This window comes from Perca flavescens, chromosome 4 (genome assembly GCF_004354835.1).
Source record: "Perca flavescens isolate YP-PL-M2 chromosome 4, PFLA_1.0, whole genome shotgun sequence".
In the NCBI taxonomy this organism is placed as follows: Eukaryota; Metazoa; Chordata; class Actinopteri; order Perciformes; family Percidae; genus Perca; species Perca flavescens.
In genome coordinates, this window is record NC_041334.1 from 35361966 (window position 1) to 35376771 (window position 14806).

The 14806-nt window shown below is 39.7% G+C and overlaps 1 protein-coding gene across 10 annotated transcripts in view; it reads right to left on the bottom strand.

The window, feature by feature from the left end:
* Positions 1-14806, bottom strand: part of itpr1b (inositol 1,4,5-trisphosphate receptor, type 1b) — a 111423-nt gene that overhangs the window by 72003 nt on the left and 24614 nt on the right. For all 10 annotated transcript variants that reach the window (XM_028575474.1, XM_028575471.1, XM_028575473.1 and 7 more), the window contains 17 exons: positions 7594-7693; positions 7345-7505; positions 7022-7163; positions 6784-6942; positions 6523-6695; positions 5037-5156; positions 4760-4951; positions 4131-4382; positions 3894-4035; positions 3647-3800; positions 1889-2085; positions 1671-1797; positions 991-1045; positions 732-897; positions 460-627; positions 235-306; positions 6-143 (listed from right to left, as the gene is read on the bottom strand). In XM_028575474.1, coding sequence (XP_028431275.1) covers positions 6-143; positions 235-306; positions 460-627; positions 732-897; positions 991-1045; positions 1671-1797; positions 1889-2085; positions 3647-3800; positions 3894-4035; positions 4131-4382; positions 4760-4951; positions 5037-5156; positions 6523-6695; positions 6784-6942; positions 7022-7163; positions 7345-7505; positions 7594-7693 — 2518 coding nt within the window. The remainder of the gene's footprint in view (positions 1-5; positions 144-234; positions 307-459; positions 628-731; positions 898-990; positions 1046-1670; positions 1798-1888; positions 2086-3646; positions 3801-3893; positions 4036-4130; positions 4383-4759; positions 4952-5036; positions 5157-6522; positions 6696-6783; positions 6943-7021; positions 7164-7344; positions 7506-7593; positions 7694-14806) is intronic.

The following is a 14806-nucleotide window of genomic DNA, read 5'->3' on the forward strand; positions in this document are numbered from 1 at the left end:
TGCACCTTCTCATAGGGGATCTGTAGGAGCTCCAGCACTACACTGTGGGCTCCCATGTTCCTCAGGAGCCTCTGCTGCTGTTTCTTACTCTTTTTCCCTGAACTCCCCTCCTTGACACACAGCTTACTGAGACGCAGCAGAATCTAAACGCACACAGCAGGAGAATTGTAATTGCAGGCAACAAATCACAAACATGAACTTTTGAAAATTTGATTCATGTACAAATTAGCATACCTCTTTTACAACCCTGTAGTTGTAACTGCTGGTGCTTTCGGACTTCTTCTTGTCTGAACCAGGTGAGTCTCCCTGTTAAAAGAGCAATAAGGAGATGAAGTCCTTATACGTTTTATAGACTTCCTCTAATGTAATCTATATTGGGGCACATTAGGCTTTTAATGATCTCGCAGTCTTCGTCGGTTCAACAAATGTCTTATGTTTTCATGTTCTCGTACACTGTACCTTATTTTTGTTTTCAGATTCTGAAGGTCCATCTCCGTCCATCCCATCTTCTCCTTGCCTCTTATAAACCCACAGTTCAGACTTCTCTACAATAGAACGCAGCTGGTCCAGATCGGACTTGATCTGCTTGTAGTTATCTACATCTTGACTGGTCACCAGCAGCTGGACCTACATTAAGGTGAAGAGTGTCAACAAGATATGCGTCAACTTAAACTTAATTTCAGAAAGCTTTACATTTCTCAATTATCAGTTCTGCACTTGATAAGGCCTACTTGTTTGAAAGCCATGAGGACCTCCTGCCTCTGGCTGAAGTGTCTGAAGAGCAGGTGAAGCGCTCCAGACACCAGAGGAGGGTAATCATGCATGGTCAGGTGCAGCAGGACCCTTAGGAATGTACGACCACCGTGGTCATCCAGGTCCAGTGGAGTGTTCTCCTCACTAAAGAGTCATTGGAACGGAAATTACACAAACTTTATCTCGCTTTATCTTATCTCAAAATAGCTCAGGAAAGACTAGCAAGCTATGGATTACCTTCCTCCAAAAATCCCCTCTGCCTGTTCTTCAATGTTCTCAAAGTCAAAATTTCCTAATAAATAATAAAAGAATCAAAATTTCAAAGAAATCAATTTCAACATTTATATGAGACAAAACGTTAAATTATGATAAAATTGATATAGCAGGAAAAACAAAGGTGAAACAAATGTCATGAATGACGGCTCTGTTTTATTAAAGGAATACGCCACAGTTTGTTGAAATAGGGCTTATCACAGTCTACCCTGGCTGTAGATAGGTGGGCCAATGCATTTTTTGTCTCAGTGCAAGTAATTAGGTTGTTTTTTTTGTCTTTTGTTGGCTCACTTTTACTCATAATATGCTAACCGGCAACATAGGATTCCATTCACTACGCTAAGCTAACTAGCGGCGGCGCTGCCGGTGTTGCACCGCACTAAAACAATGCATGCACAAAAAATGCGTTGGCCCAGCTATCTACAGCTAGGGGAGACCGTGATATCCCTTTTAAGTGTCCCAGTAAGCCATGACAGTGAGCCAGCATGCACAATACTAAGACCCTAGAACTGGCTCACCTCAATGAAATGCACTCGTTATTGATGGTACTAATCACACCTGTGCTTTTACTGCTACGACAAGCCACAGTGTCTACTGTAAAAAAGAAAAGGAAAAAAAGCCTATTAAATCAAGTGGCATCTTACCTGCGACATTATTAGATCCGTTCTGACTGGCAGCGTTGTCTGCTTGTGGGTTGTTCTCATCAAACTCCCGTTTGAAAATACAAAGCAGGCAGGAGATCCTGTAGTCTAGCCGTTCATTCAAAATGAACTGAAGGAAAAGACAAAAAAGTTACGACAACAAAAAGAAGAAACAAAGTGTTTTGACGTCAAGATCCAGAACCAGTTTCCTGATGTCCCACCTGTAGTATCTCAATGACTTTGAGCTTTGTGTCCATGACCATGATGTCTTCTCTTTCTGGTTCTATCTGGGTTTTAACCACATCTCCCTCAGGCTGATGATGAGTTGGTGTGGTGGGCAACAAGCCACCTCCTCGCAGCACTACCTGGGTCATCAACTCCCCGACTCCATGAATGGACTTCATCACATTACTGCCAGCTACAGTACATGCAGAAGTAGATAATAACAATAATAACACTCAAATCCACATAACTTACGAATATTTGTGTGGATTGATCTTACTTGTTTTTAGTTTGGATATAAAACACACGCGGCCCCTTGCTAATTTTACTCCGGCCCCTATATACATTTAGGTTCACAATACATTTTGGCCCAAATACTTTTTGTCACTTTTCACAACATTTGTTTTCGACATTTTTGGCGTTTTGGTTATTTTCTTCGTCATTTTTGTCGACCAAACTGTAAGTGAGCAGACTACATGAAACATGCAATAATACAGTCAAAGATATTTGACTTTTCCCATGACATAAAAGCAATAAAGTATATGTCTGGCCCTTGATGTGATTCTCCTTTTCTAGTGTGGCCCTTAGGGAAGTTGAGTTTGACACCCCTGATACAAAAGGTCAAGTGAATTAACAACAAAAAAAATGAAAATGTATTTGAAGAGAATAATATTTGTAGTATGGTTAAAAGGTCAAATGACTTCACTAACCCACATTAACCCATAAGGCCCTATCTTGCACCTGGTGTAGTGCAGCGCAAAGCTAAGTGTCTTTGCTAGTTTAAGACCGACGCAGTTGTCAATTTCCCGTCCAGCGCCCGAGTCGTTTAAATAGCAAATGCACCTGCGCCCATCTTTGCGCCCATGGGCATGCTGGTCTTACAGGGAGGGGTGTTCAGGTGAATTAGTGGCGTATTGCTATCTTGAGGCAGCGGGAAGAGATCGCACCATTGACCAACAAAAACCTGGTCTAACGTCAATAGCGCAGCATTTCATTATTTTAACAGCAAATTAGTAATATGCGCCTAGGCTTATGCACACTGTGCGCACACTATGCTTGTTACACAGACTCACACACTCACACACTCACAGGGAAGCACAGCAGCACACAAACATGCGAAAGACTACAAATAAAAATATTACGGTGCAAATCCGCCATCATAATAGCAATGCCCCAAGGTCCAAACGCGCCTGGCTTTTAAAGTGAATGGAAGATGACACGGATTGGTTTATTGCATGTTACGCCCAAAACACGCCTATGATTAATTAAGACACTAAGTACAACCCTTTTGAACCATGCGCCTGGCGCACGGACACTTTTTTTCAAACTAGCAAAAGTGGATTTGGACACGCCCTAAACGCACCTGCGCCAGGCGCTTCATGCCATGCACTTAGATTGTTAAAATAGGGGCCATAGTGCCACATATCAATGGCACTTATCATTTTCTTTAATACGCATTTATGAAGATTTAGTTGTGACCTATCTTTAAATTACGTTTATCTGTGTTTTTTGCCCCCAACGGTCCCTTCCAGGCAGCGGAATGGTTTCTGTACATACAAAATGAGCCCTTGACCAGTATTTAAATGAATAAAATCGGTCCTTGAATTCTTTGACACTAAGGGAAAGAAACTGAAAATTACTAATGGCCATCTTGACTTTCTTTGTATGTTGATACAACATCCAAGTTAGTAAAGGACAACATTCTTCACCGATGTACAGTAAAGCGAGTTAAGCATAAAAAGAAGCTAGATTTTTACCTTTGCTTTCCTCTCCCTTCTCAATCTTGTCAATGGGGTAAATGGTGCTGACATGGACACAGTCTAAAATGTTCAGTAAGATCTTTGTCAGTCGAAGCAGGTCGCTAAAGTTGTAGAAACCAAAGTATATGAGGTTCCTAGCCAGGTTCACTACCTATGGACAAGAAAATTCAGACCCATGATTTATAATTTAATGAAACCAATGGGACTTCTCATCTGCTCATACCACCAAACAAAGAGGCAGTACCTCAAAGGTAAGCTTGTTTTTCTCCTTGTCAGTGAAGGGGATGTTCTGTGACACCACCTCTCTCAGGTAGTTCTCCACAAAATCCATTGTGAGGCAGAAGCGCTCTTTGATCTCATCTCTGGTGGTTCCATCGTTGTCATAGCTGGGTAATTAAAGGAGAAATACATCTAAGAGATGCTGGGACATCTTTGGAAATGTAGTAAAAGTCAATGTAAAGTATTTGTGGGATATACTCACTCATCAATAGCAATCTTAGAGGGAATCTCAGACCAAAGACGGGCATATTTGACAGGTGTGACCTGCTCCTGAGGGTCACGGTCCACATGCATGTGCAGCATCAGGCGGCAGAAAGACGCCCGCAAGTCAAAGGGCAGGTCCTCATCAGACATACAGCGCAGGATCAAATCCACATCCAGCTGACCAGAAATCTTGTTGATAGCCAGGTACTGGCGGTCCAGACACATCCGAGCAAAGAGGTTGAGCTGGCACCTGTAAGGAAATATTATGTGAGTTTGGAATTATTAGTAGCTCTGTGTCATTTAAAAAAATAAAAATTGAGTTACTGTCATATTCAAAATCCTTGAATATTATGTTGTGCCTATGTGGTGTTATTGTTTTTGAAAAAAAAAAAAAAAGTCAGTTAAATATTTAAAAGGAAAGGCAGAAAATCTTGGTTTGAAAACAATATTTTAAAATTGCACTTCAAACTTAAAATTCCAAGTTTATGAAAGCCTATTTGAACTAGACATGTGGTTGTTTTGGATTATACTGCACTATATTACCTTACTTTGACAAACACCTCCTTCAGATTCATGTTTGAATGAGTTTAACACTATTTTATATGTGTATAATCAAAGAAATCTCACCTGTAGTAGCTGACCACCTCCTGGTCATCCTTCTGACCCTCCTTTGCATCCTGAGCCAACTCCCGGACACTCTTACTCCGGACCTCCTTACAATTGTCTTTCCAGAACAGCCAGACCTCCTCTTCATCCTCTGCCTCCAATGGACTATCTTCAATTGTCGTGGTCTCAATCTCAAACCTCGACAGGACCAATCTGGTGAACAGCATAAATGGTATTTCTAAAAGCTCATTTCAGTTTACCAAAAAATTCTAATAATGAAGAAAAATCAGAAGCTAACTTGGTTTCGATGAGAATGTCAGCATTGGTAGGGTCCAGTACTGCATTGCAGATGAGCTCCTGTGTCACAGGGATGGACTTTTGCATCGAAACGCAGAGATCTGAGAGGTAGTCCAGAAACCTGGGTACATATTACAATAAATTACATTTTTCACTTATTCTTCCTTTTTGTTTTTGGAGCAAAAGAAGAGAAACTGAAAGTCAGTGCACAGCTTCAAATGGCCCTGTTAAAAACAAAAGACAAAGCAAAAAATCTTGGTGTTGTCATGGACTCGGACTTGAATTTTAACAGTCATAATAAGACAATAATAAAATCAGCCTATTACCATCTTAAGAATATACCAAGAATTAGAGGACTTATGTCTCAGCAGAATTTGGAAAAACTGGTCCATGCTTTTATTTTTAGTAGACTTGACTACTGTAACGTCCTTACAGGACTGCCTAAAAAACTAATTAGACAGCTGCAGCTGATTCAAAATTCTGCAGCAAGAGTTCTCACTAGGACAAAAAAAGTGGATCATATCACTCCAGTTCTAAAGTCTTTACATTGGCTTCCTGTGCCTCAGATAATTGATTTCAAAATACTTATGCTGGCTTATAAATCCCTAAATGGCTTAGGACCAAAATATATCTCAGATCTATTAGTGCTTTATGAACCACCCAGACCTCTCAGGTCGTCTGGAACAGGTCTGCTCGTGGTCCCCAGAGTCAGAACTAAACAGGGAGAAGCAGCATTTAGTTTTTATGCTCCGCATATCTGGAACAAAATAGCAGAAAACTGCAGGTCTGCCCCAACTCTCAGCTCTTTTAAATCAAGGCTGAAGACCTTACTTTTTGATAATGCTTTTTGTTATTTCTTTTATTGAACAGTTATTCTTGTATTTTATTTTGTATACAATTTTAATATGGATTTTTTTTTTTGTGTATCTAAATTTGTATTCATTACTATTTTTATTCTTATTTTACTCCCTATTTTTGTTATTTGTTCTTTAATGATTGATGATTTGTGTGAAGCACTTTGAGTTGCCTTGTGCTGAAATGTGCTATATAAATAAAATTGCCTTGCCTTGCCTTGCCTAAGTATTGGGGGAGTTAAGAGATAGGCATGGTCAATTCAGATCATATTATAGCCTTATGTCAGGACCTAGGGTAAATACTAATGCCTTTTTTTGCTCTCAGCACAATGACAGTTCAAACTGTGAGGCCGTCCTTTGTCCAAACTTCTGGATCAGCCTGATTCACATATCATTAACAGCACTTGACAGGACACAACACAAGCACACACTGTCAGCAAATGACTTGCAGTGCCATGGTCATGCACAAGGAGTTCCACTCATACTCCTCTGCACACATTTAAATACATTTACATAGATTTACATTCCTCAGGAACTGTTATACAAACAAATCTGACCCAAACTGGCCACAGCCACTTTTTCTATGGCAGTTTAGGATACCAGCCAGGGCCTGCCCCTTCCTGTGAGCCTCACCTCGGCTCCCGGTTCTTCCTCACTAGAGTCACAAATGTGTCTATCTCGGCAGCAGTGATATGTTTCTCCAGCAGCTTCCGGTTGTTATGGAGCAGAGCAGTTATTGTGTCTTCTGCCAGCACATCATATCCTATCTGCTTCTGCATGAAGCGGAATTGTTTGGCTATGTATTCCTGTAAAGACGAGGACAGAGGGGATGATTACTGCAAAGAAAATGGCCAAAGTATTAGGGGTCAGAGTGAAGTTGTTGGGTCCACCTACCTGGTTCTTCCTGTAATCCTGCTGGGAATGGCGCAACACTCTGTAGCAAAGCCTGCAAATATGTCTAAACGGAGCGTGGCGCTGGTCTCCAAGCTCCTCCAGTCGCAGCATGGGACCATCGCCACTGTCTGTGAAGGGGGCTTGGAGGAGTTTGAAAATCTGAAATGGAAATGGAGAATTGTAACACCTGGAAATGTAGTTAATCATAAACTTGAAATCAGTGCAGTAAAAGACGAACCTGCTTCAGGATATTTTGCTCTCTCATGAGCTTCTGCCTTTCTCTGTTGGGTTTGTTAACCATGATCTCCAAAACATCCTGCCCACTGTTGGGGATGTCCACCACAAAGAAAACTAGATCCTCCAGCAGCTTGGTGACAAACCTGAAGGGGGTGCACATGAAAGTGTACAAGCTGAAAACAAAACACTAAAACATTACAGACCTTTTTATAAAAACTGAATTTCTTTTAGAAATGTAGCAGCTACTTTAGTGATATCTGGAGAGAGATCAGATATTTCCAAATGTATACTACATAGTAACACTATATTCCCCCCCCCACTTACCTTCTTTCATTTTGTGTAATGGTGCCCTTTTCAAGCTTGCCAGCAATGGACGCCAGCACTTTACTCGCGTCATTGGCAAAGTCTAAATCACGCACTTCTGCTGGTGGCACTGGTACAATGGCAAAAGCTTCCTTGTCCTCTTTTACTGCTGATGTTCCAATCTGAAAAAAAAAAAAGATTGCTTTTAGTGTAGGTGTTTAGAAAACCTCAGCCGTGCAGTACATCTTGGCCTAGGCGTCAGCTACTCACCCTCAACATAACAGGTTTCTCCTCCTCTTTGTCAATGGGGTTGTTGGTGCTGTGAACCCACGTGTTGGTGCACAAGTGTCTTAGCCTCACATAGGAGCTCCTAAAAGTGAAAGAGGAAATTTTCTGAGATGATAAAAAAAAATTAATTAAGCTGCAGGGCAAAACAACACGGTGTCATACTGCTTGGAAAGTCTGCCTGAGAAGTTACATGTTTGACCCCTGAAAGAACCTGACTGGCCATTAACAGCCACTAGTCCTATCAAAGTGTCCTTTTGACTTGCGTTGACTATGATGGCCAAGAATCTATATTGTCCTTTAGTGAGTGACTGATTTCTTAGATGTTCTTATCGGAGCATTGTTTTAGCACCAAGTACACTTGGGTTTGTGCAGGACTAATCAGAAGACAAATGTTAGGAGGTTTGACAGGCTCATTATGCAGGGTTGCTCTATTGTAGGGTTGATATTGGATTTTCTAAAGGGCACTCTGCATAAGATACTCAATACATTTATCGAGCACATTCATGCTCCAGATGAACCCTTTTCATTTTAAAGATTATTTTTGGGGCTTTTCCGCCTTTAATTTTTGACAGGACAGCTAGGCATAAACCTCTCATTATATGTGCGCCTGCTCTACCCACTGATCCAACCCGGCCGCAGAACCATTTTCATTTTAGACAGAGCATGAACTTTCCTCTAGAGACACTCTAATGCCACCCATATAAACCAAGCACACAAGATATCTCACAATCTAACAGGCAATTAAAATTTTTATTGTTTTGATCCAATGGGCTTTTCTCCAGCACCATACTTGGAACAAATGAATGTGTACAGTATAAAAGTAGAGCGGAACTACTACTAGAAGAAATAGTTGTAGTAGTGTGTGTTCTGATGAGACTGATGAGGGAGCCGGGGACATGTGTTGCATGCCATACCCCCCCCTCCTTTCTGTCCCTCACCATCTTAGGTTACAGTAGACACACAGACACATCTAATAAAACCAAAATGCCCCCAAAACCCTCAGTTGCAAAACATCATATCACTACCTATGCTGCTTTCTTAAAATCTCCAGTGAGACAATAGTATTGTTTAGAGTTCAGGTCCATTAAACCAGCTGCTGGTTTTCAAACATTAATGTAACACCAATGTCTGTGTATCTGTACTGTGTGTGTGTGTGTCTCAAAGGTCAGCAGCTACAAGAATTGACCAGATTGATTGTACAGAGTACTGCAAAGACATGCAGTAATAGGCTAGTTGGTGGAAACGTAATGTCCATTTGTCTTCACCTTAAACAGCCAATTTTGATTTGCTGTATTTTCTGCACCAATACAGTAACTAGAACATGATATATCCTATTTACATTCATGAAGGAGACACAATATTTTAACACAGTACAAAACTCCACCAAGATTATGATCACAAAGATAGGATTTATTGCACATTGCATTAGATACGTGCACCTAATAACGTGGTAAGTATATTGGTATATCAGTTTCTATCCTTGCTACTCAGAACACAGGAGCATGGTATGTAAACAAACTTCCATAGTAGGCAAGGGACGGCTTACAATGGCTAGCTCAGCACAGTGTGTGGCCTTACGGATTAGCCAGCAGTGACATTTACAGTATCATCTCAACTCCATTAAGCACTTAACCTTCACACATTGTAAAGTCTGAGCCAACTACGTCTTTCATACCCACTGCACGTGTATATGAGTAGGTGTGTGTGTGTGTGTGTGTGTGTGTGTGTGTGTGTGTGTGTGTGTGTGTGTGTGTGTGTGTGTGTGTGTGTGTGTGTGTGTGTGTGTGACTTGTTAGGCATTCAGGAAATACAGCAGCAATAGCCATATTCTTGGCAGGCATTACGTAAACGCCTACTGAAGCTTACAGGCTTACCTTGGTGTACCGGTTCTGTGAGAGATTAATTAGTCCCCTGGCTAAAGTTTGTGGGACAGGGTATGGAGTTATATTACTGCCATTAGTCAAGAGCGCATTCTTGCTCTCACACTCAAATAGTCACTGCTCGCGCTCAAAACCTTGCTCTCACACTCAAATAGTCACTGCTCGTGCTTAGATTTGCTCTGCTTGTGCTCAAACTTTCTGCTTAGACTCAGATATGTTGTTGTTTGGACAGATTTCCTGCTCTCAGCTTTGAACCTTCTCCTCGCACTCAGGCTGATTCTGCTCGCTTGCAAATTTTCTGCTCTTGGATCTCTCCTGCGTGCTTGGATTTTTTTGTGTTAAAACCCTGCCAAAAGTCAACAACCAATAGAATGCCAGCTGTAGTGTTGACCAATGAAATGATCCCTGCCCCGTTGAGGGTGCGTTGGTTGCACTGTAACCGATAACTGTAACCAAGTTTATATATCCCGCGCCGTTCATTGCTTTATTATAAGTATATGTCAACAATGTGCACAGAATGGTCGACGCACTTTCACCTGCACCCATCAGGAAACGGGAGAAAGCTTTGAAGTGGGACATATGAAGTTATGTCCACAACTACGAGGGTGAGTAACATAACTTAAGCACCTAGATAGCTAGCTAACACATGGCGCTAGCATATAGCCTAGCTTGATGTCCATAAACAAATAGATTTTCTTTATTGTATCGCTAGATTGAACGTCATATGACGGACTGTATGTGTATATGTGATGAGCTCACTTTGTATTTTTTCCTCGTTTGGTTAACCATGTTCCTGGGATTTGGCTGATTTCATGTTAGAGCCAGTAGTAGAACCTAAACTGTAATATAACTGAAAGAACACCAGAAACTGGATTGTTTGTGTCAGCTTTTGCATCACTGTTGTGTTGTTCATCAGAATTTAGTCTTCATTCCTTCATATAGCATTAGTCTGAAAATGATGAATTCATATCAATCTGGTCTGTGTACTTTGTCGTTCATTCGATTTTCATTTCATAAACCGGTATTAAAAAACAACTGCAGCCGGGACATTCTAACTCTTAACGTGAAAAAGCTTAATGTGGTTTAATGTACCTAATGAATGACCAATGTTTACCAAATTTCTCTCTCATATTGCTCCTCATAACCACTGAAAACTGTCAAAAAATCTAAACCAAAGTCCAATTATTATGGACGTTATGTGACTGATAACTGACTGTTTAGTTATATTAAACCACGTTAAGCTTTTTCACGTTAAGCGTTAGAATGTCCCAGCTGCAGTTGAGGGAAACTGTAGCCTATAACTTCCTAAGCGACTGATCATCCGTTTTTTGCCACCCTTTACATAATAAATATGGCTATGAAATAGAACATGAAATACATAAATGAGGCAATACATATATAGGCATTAGCTAGTCATTATAGTTCAATAGCCTAAATACATATGTTTTACTTATATTTATTTCCGGGGACTTTTATTTATTCCGTCTATTTATATGCACGTTATATTTTATATTTTATTAAGTTTTGTTATCTCACAGACTCTGACTAAAAGCAGCGGCAAGCCTGCCTGGCATCAGTGCATCATAGCATATCACTGCAAAGAAAAGAAAAGATTCCCAACTTAGCTAGAGCGGGTAACGCCAGCGAACCGCAGGGACCGAGGTCACAGGGCTGCTGGCTAGCTGCTAGCTAGCTGCAGCAGCAGCTAATATTAGAATATTAGCGCAGCACCGGAGGTCTGATCCCCATGATCTGATCCCGAACCCCCGGTGACTCTCTGACAGATCAGCAAGTTTAACGGCAGCAACAGAAAGTTCGCTGGGATTGTTAACGGTGGCGTAAGGGTACCGTTACAGCCGTGAACTGAAATTCTGTTTCCTCAGTCAGCTGGTTTGATTGGGGCGAAGTTGTCTGCGGCGGGAAGAGACAGAGAGTCAGAGGGAGGCAGGGAGAGAGGGGAATAAATGTGACATTATGAAAATAAAAATTATGAAATAAAATTCCCCCCAAGCATTATCAAGAGTATAGGTTTCCAAAGTAATTTTAGCCTGGGCTGAAAGCAACACTGGTAGGCTAGGCTGGCGCTGTTGCCTTGGAAATGACAACATCCGGTCTCTGAATATGAAAAAACACGACTTTTTTCGTTTCTGTTTTCGAGTGATTTTATTTTTGTTATAGAAAATAAATCATGAAAATCAAAGCATATTTTAAATTTCTCCCATCCCCTGTTGACCATGAAAAGGAAAACATGCATTGTATTTCAATGTCAAATGTTGTATTTTAAAACGAAAATCAAATAACAATCGTTTTTTGTTTTTCAATACCTGTTTATGAAATGAAAATCGAATGAACGAAAAAGTACACGGACCTTTTTTCATTTCTATTTCAGTGTGGGTTTTTTTTTGTTATATGAAATAGAAAATGACAGCATATTTTAAATTTCTCCCATCCCCTTTTGACCATGAAAAGGAAAAAACGCCTTGTATTTCAATTTCAAATTTCATATTTTAAAACAAAAATCAAATAACCATTTGTTTTTTGTTTTATAATACCTGTTTATGAAATGAAAATCGAATGAACGAAAAAGTACACGGACCCAGTCTGTTAAGTACAATTTCACCACTATAATAAAACAGATTTAGAAATGTTATGCTTTATTTGCAACTTAAATATGTTATTTTTTTAATTAATACAAAGCAAACTGAGCAGAAAAGAACAAGTGTTTTGTTTGTTTGTTTTTCTTCTTCTAGGTGTGACTGAAGTACCCCTGTTGTAATATAATAGTAAAATCATGTCACATACACTTATCATTTATGTTTCTTGCTTAAATTCACAGGGTGCACAACCAGGCCTGGGAGAGAAAATTACTGATATCCACAAAACCAAATCAGATCAGGTAATGTATGTATATATATATATATATATATATATATATATATATATATATATATATATATATATATATATATATAGTAATGATGTAATGATGTTATATAGTAATGATGTTAAAGAAAGCTATGTACACCTAATGTATTATGTGTTGATGTCTATGAATTTGTCTTTAATAGGAGCATACTATACAAAGACAACAGTGGAGAGTTGCTGGATATTTCTGTCCTCAAAGTGACAGAGATCTACAAGGACTTCACCCCTCTTTCTGCACCATCACCTGCATAATCAAAGTGATAAAAGAGAGAACAAACTATTGTTTTCTCTGTTGACATGAATAGGTGCCTGTAATGTCTGCCAATATATTCAATCAATTCAATAAATGGTGATAAGTATCACTGATATTTCTTAAATCATTGTAGTTTTTCAGAGCAATAAGATACAGATTATTAAAACCATGTTCATATTTGCAACAAATTAAACAGTACAATTAAATTGACCAGAGCTGACACTTGGTAAATAGCTTTAATTTACCTTGTCAAAACAATGAGTAATTCATAACAAATTGCACAATATTTGACATAAAACCTTAAAAGTGTATTGTTCATACAACGGTGAAAGCAGAACAATTTGCCTATAGGATTTACTGTAGCAGGAACATTGATATTGGCAAACAGATGACCCAGGTTAAGGTGAGTTTGTGAGCAGGGTTAAGAATAAAGATAAGATAAGCCTAGTGTTCACAAGAGGGATGATTCAGGTATTGCAACACAAATTAAGAATAATTAAATTAAATAGGAGGTATATACAACTAGTAGAAGATAAATGAACTATACAAGAGCAATTAAGGTTAAGTTATGAGGTAGTGGTAAGCTAAAGTGACGTATAATCAATAGCATGGAGTCAAGTCAACAGTGTACACCAGAATAATATATACTGTGGTTAAGTAATGATACTTACTGTTGTTTGTACTAATATAACAAAACAAAAAATATACTAATATAATATAGTGTGTGAGGCAGTATGGAGAACAACCAAGTCCCATATGAACCCAAGAGACTTTTAGTGCAGCTGTTGATGTTCACTACAAACAAAACTTGCAGATGGTTGTAGTCTGTAGTCAGCCATACAGTAGGTAGAACCTGGACCAGATGGTTGTAGTCTGTAGTCAGCCATACAGTAGGTAGAACCTGGACCAGATGGTTGTAGTCTGTAGTCAGCCATACAGTAGGTAGAACCTGGACCAGATGGTTGTAGTCTGTAGTCAGCCATACAGTAGGTAGAACCTGGACCAGATGGTTGTAGTCTGTAGTCAGCCATACAGTAGGTAGATCTGGAGCAGATGGTTGTAGTCTGTAGTCAGTCATACAGTAGGTAGATCTGGAGCAGCAGGGTGAATTCTAGCTATAATGGGTTTGTGATATGACACACACAGATCAACAGGGGTTGAGCCCCTCAGCCCCACCTGGATGAAAAGAACGTGAAACAAAATACTTGTTTTTTCAGTTCAGTTTGCTTTGTATTAATTAAACAAATAACTGCTATTTAAGGAGCAAATAAGAAAGCATATCATTTCTAGATTTGTTTTTATTATAGTGGTGAAATTGTACTTAATGTTACAACTTTTTAAACAGACTGATATGAATTCATTTTTTTCAGACTAATGCTATATGAAGGAATGAAGAATAAATTCTGATGAACACCACAACAGTGATGCAAAAGCTGACACAAACAATCCAGTTTCTGGTGTTCTTTCAGTTATATTACAGTTTAGGTTCTACTACTGGCTCTAACATGAAATCAGCCAAATCCCCAGGAACATGGTTAACCATAACCATCACATATACACATACAGTCCGTCATATGTCGTTCAATCTAGCGATACAATAAAGAAAATCTATTTGTTAATGGACATCAAGCTAGGCTATATGCTAGCGCCATATGTTAGCTAGCTAGCTAGGTGCTTAAATTATGTTACTCACCCTCGTAGTTGTGGACATAACTTCATATGTCCCACTTCAAAGCTTTCTCCCGTTTCCTGATGGGTGCAGGTGAAAGTGCATCGACCATTCTGTGCACATTGTTGACATATACTTTAAATAAAGCAATGAACGGCGCGGGGATATATAAACTTGGTTACAGTTATCGGTTACAGTGCAGCCAACGCACCCTTAACGGGGCAGGGATCATTTCATTGGTCAACATTACAGCTGGCATTCTATTGGTTGTTGACTTTTGGCAGGGTTTTAACACAAAAAAATCCAAGCGCGCAGGAGAGATCCGAGAGCAGAAAATTTGCAAGCGAGCAGAATCAGCCTGAGTGCGAGGAGAAGGTTCAAAGCTGAGAGCAGGAAATCTGTCCAAAAACAACAACATATCTGAGTCTAAGCAGAAAGTTTGAGCACAAGCAGAGCAAATCTAAGCAC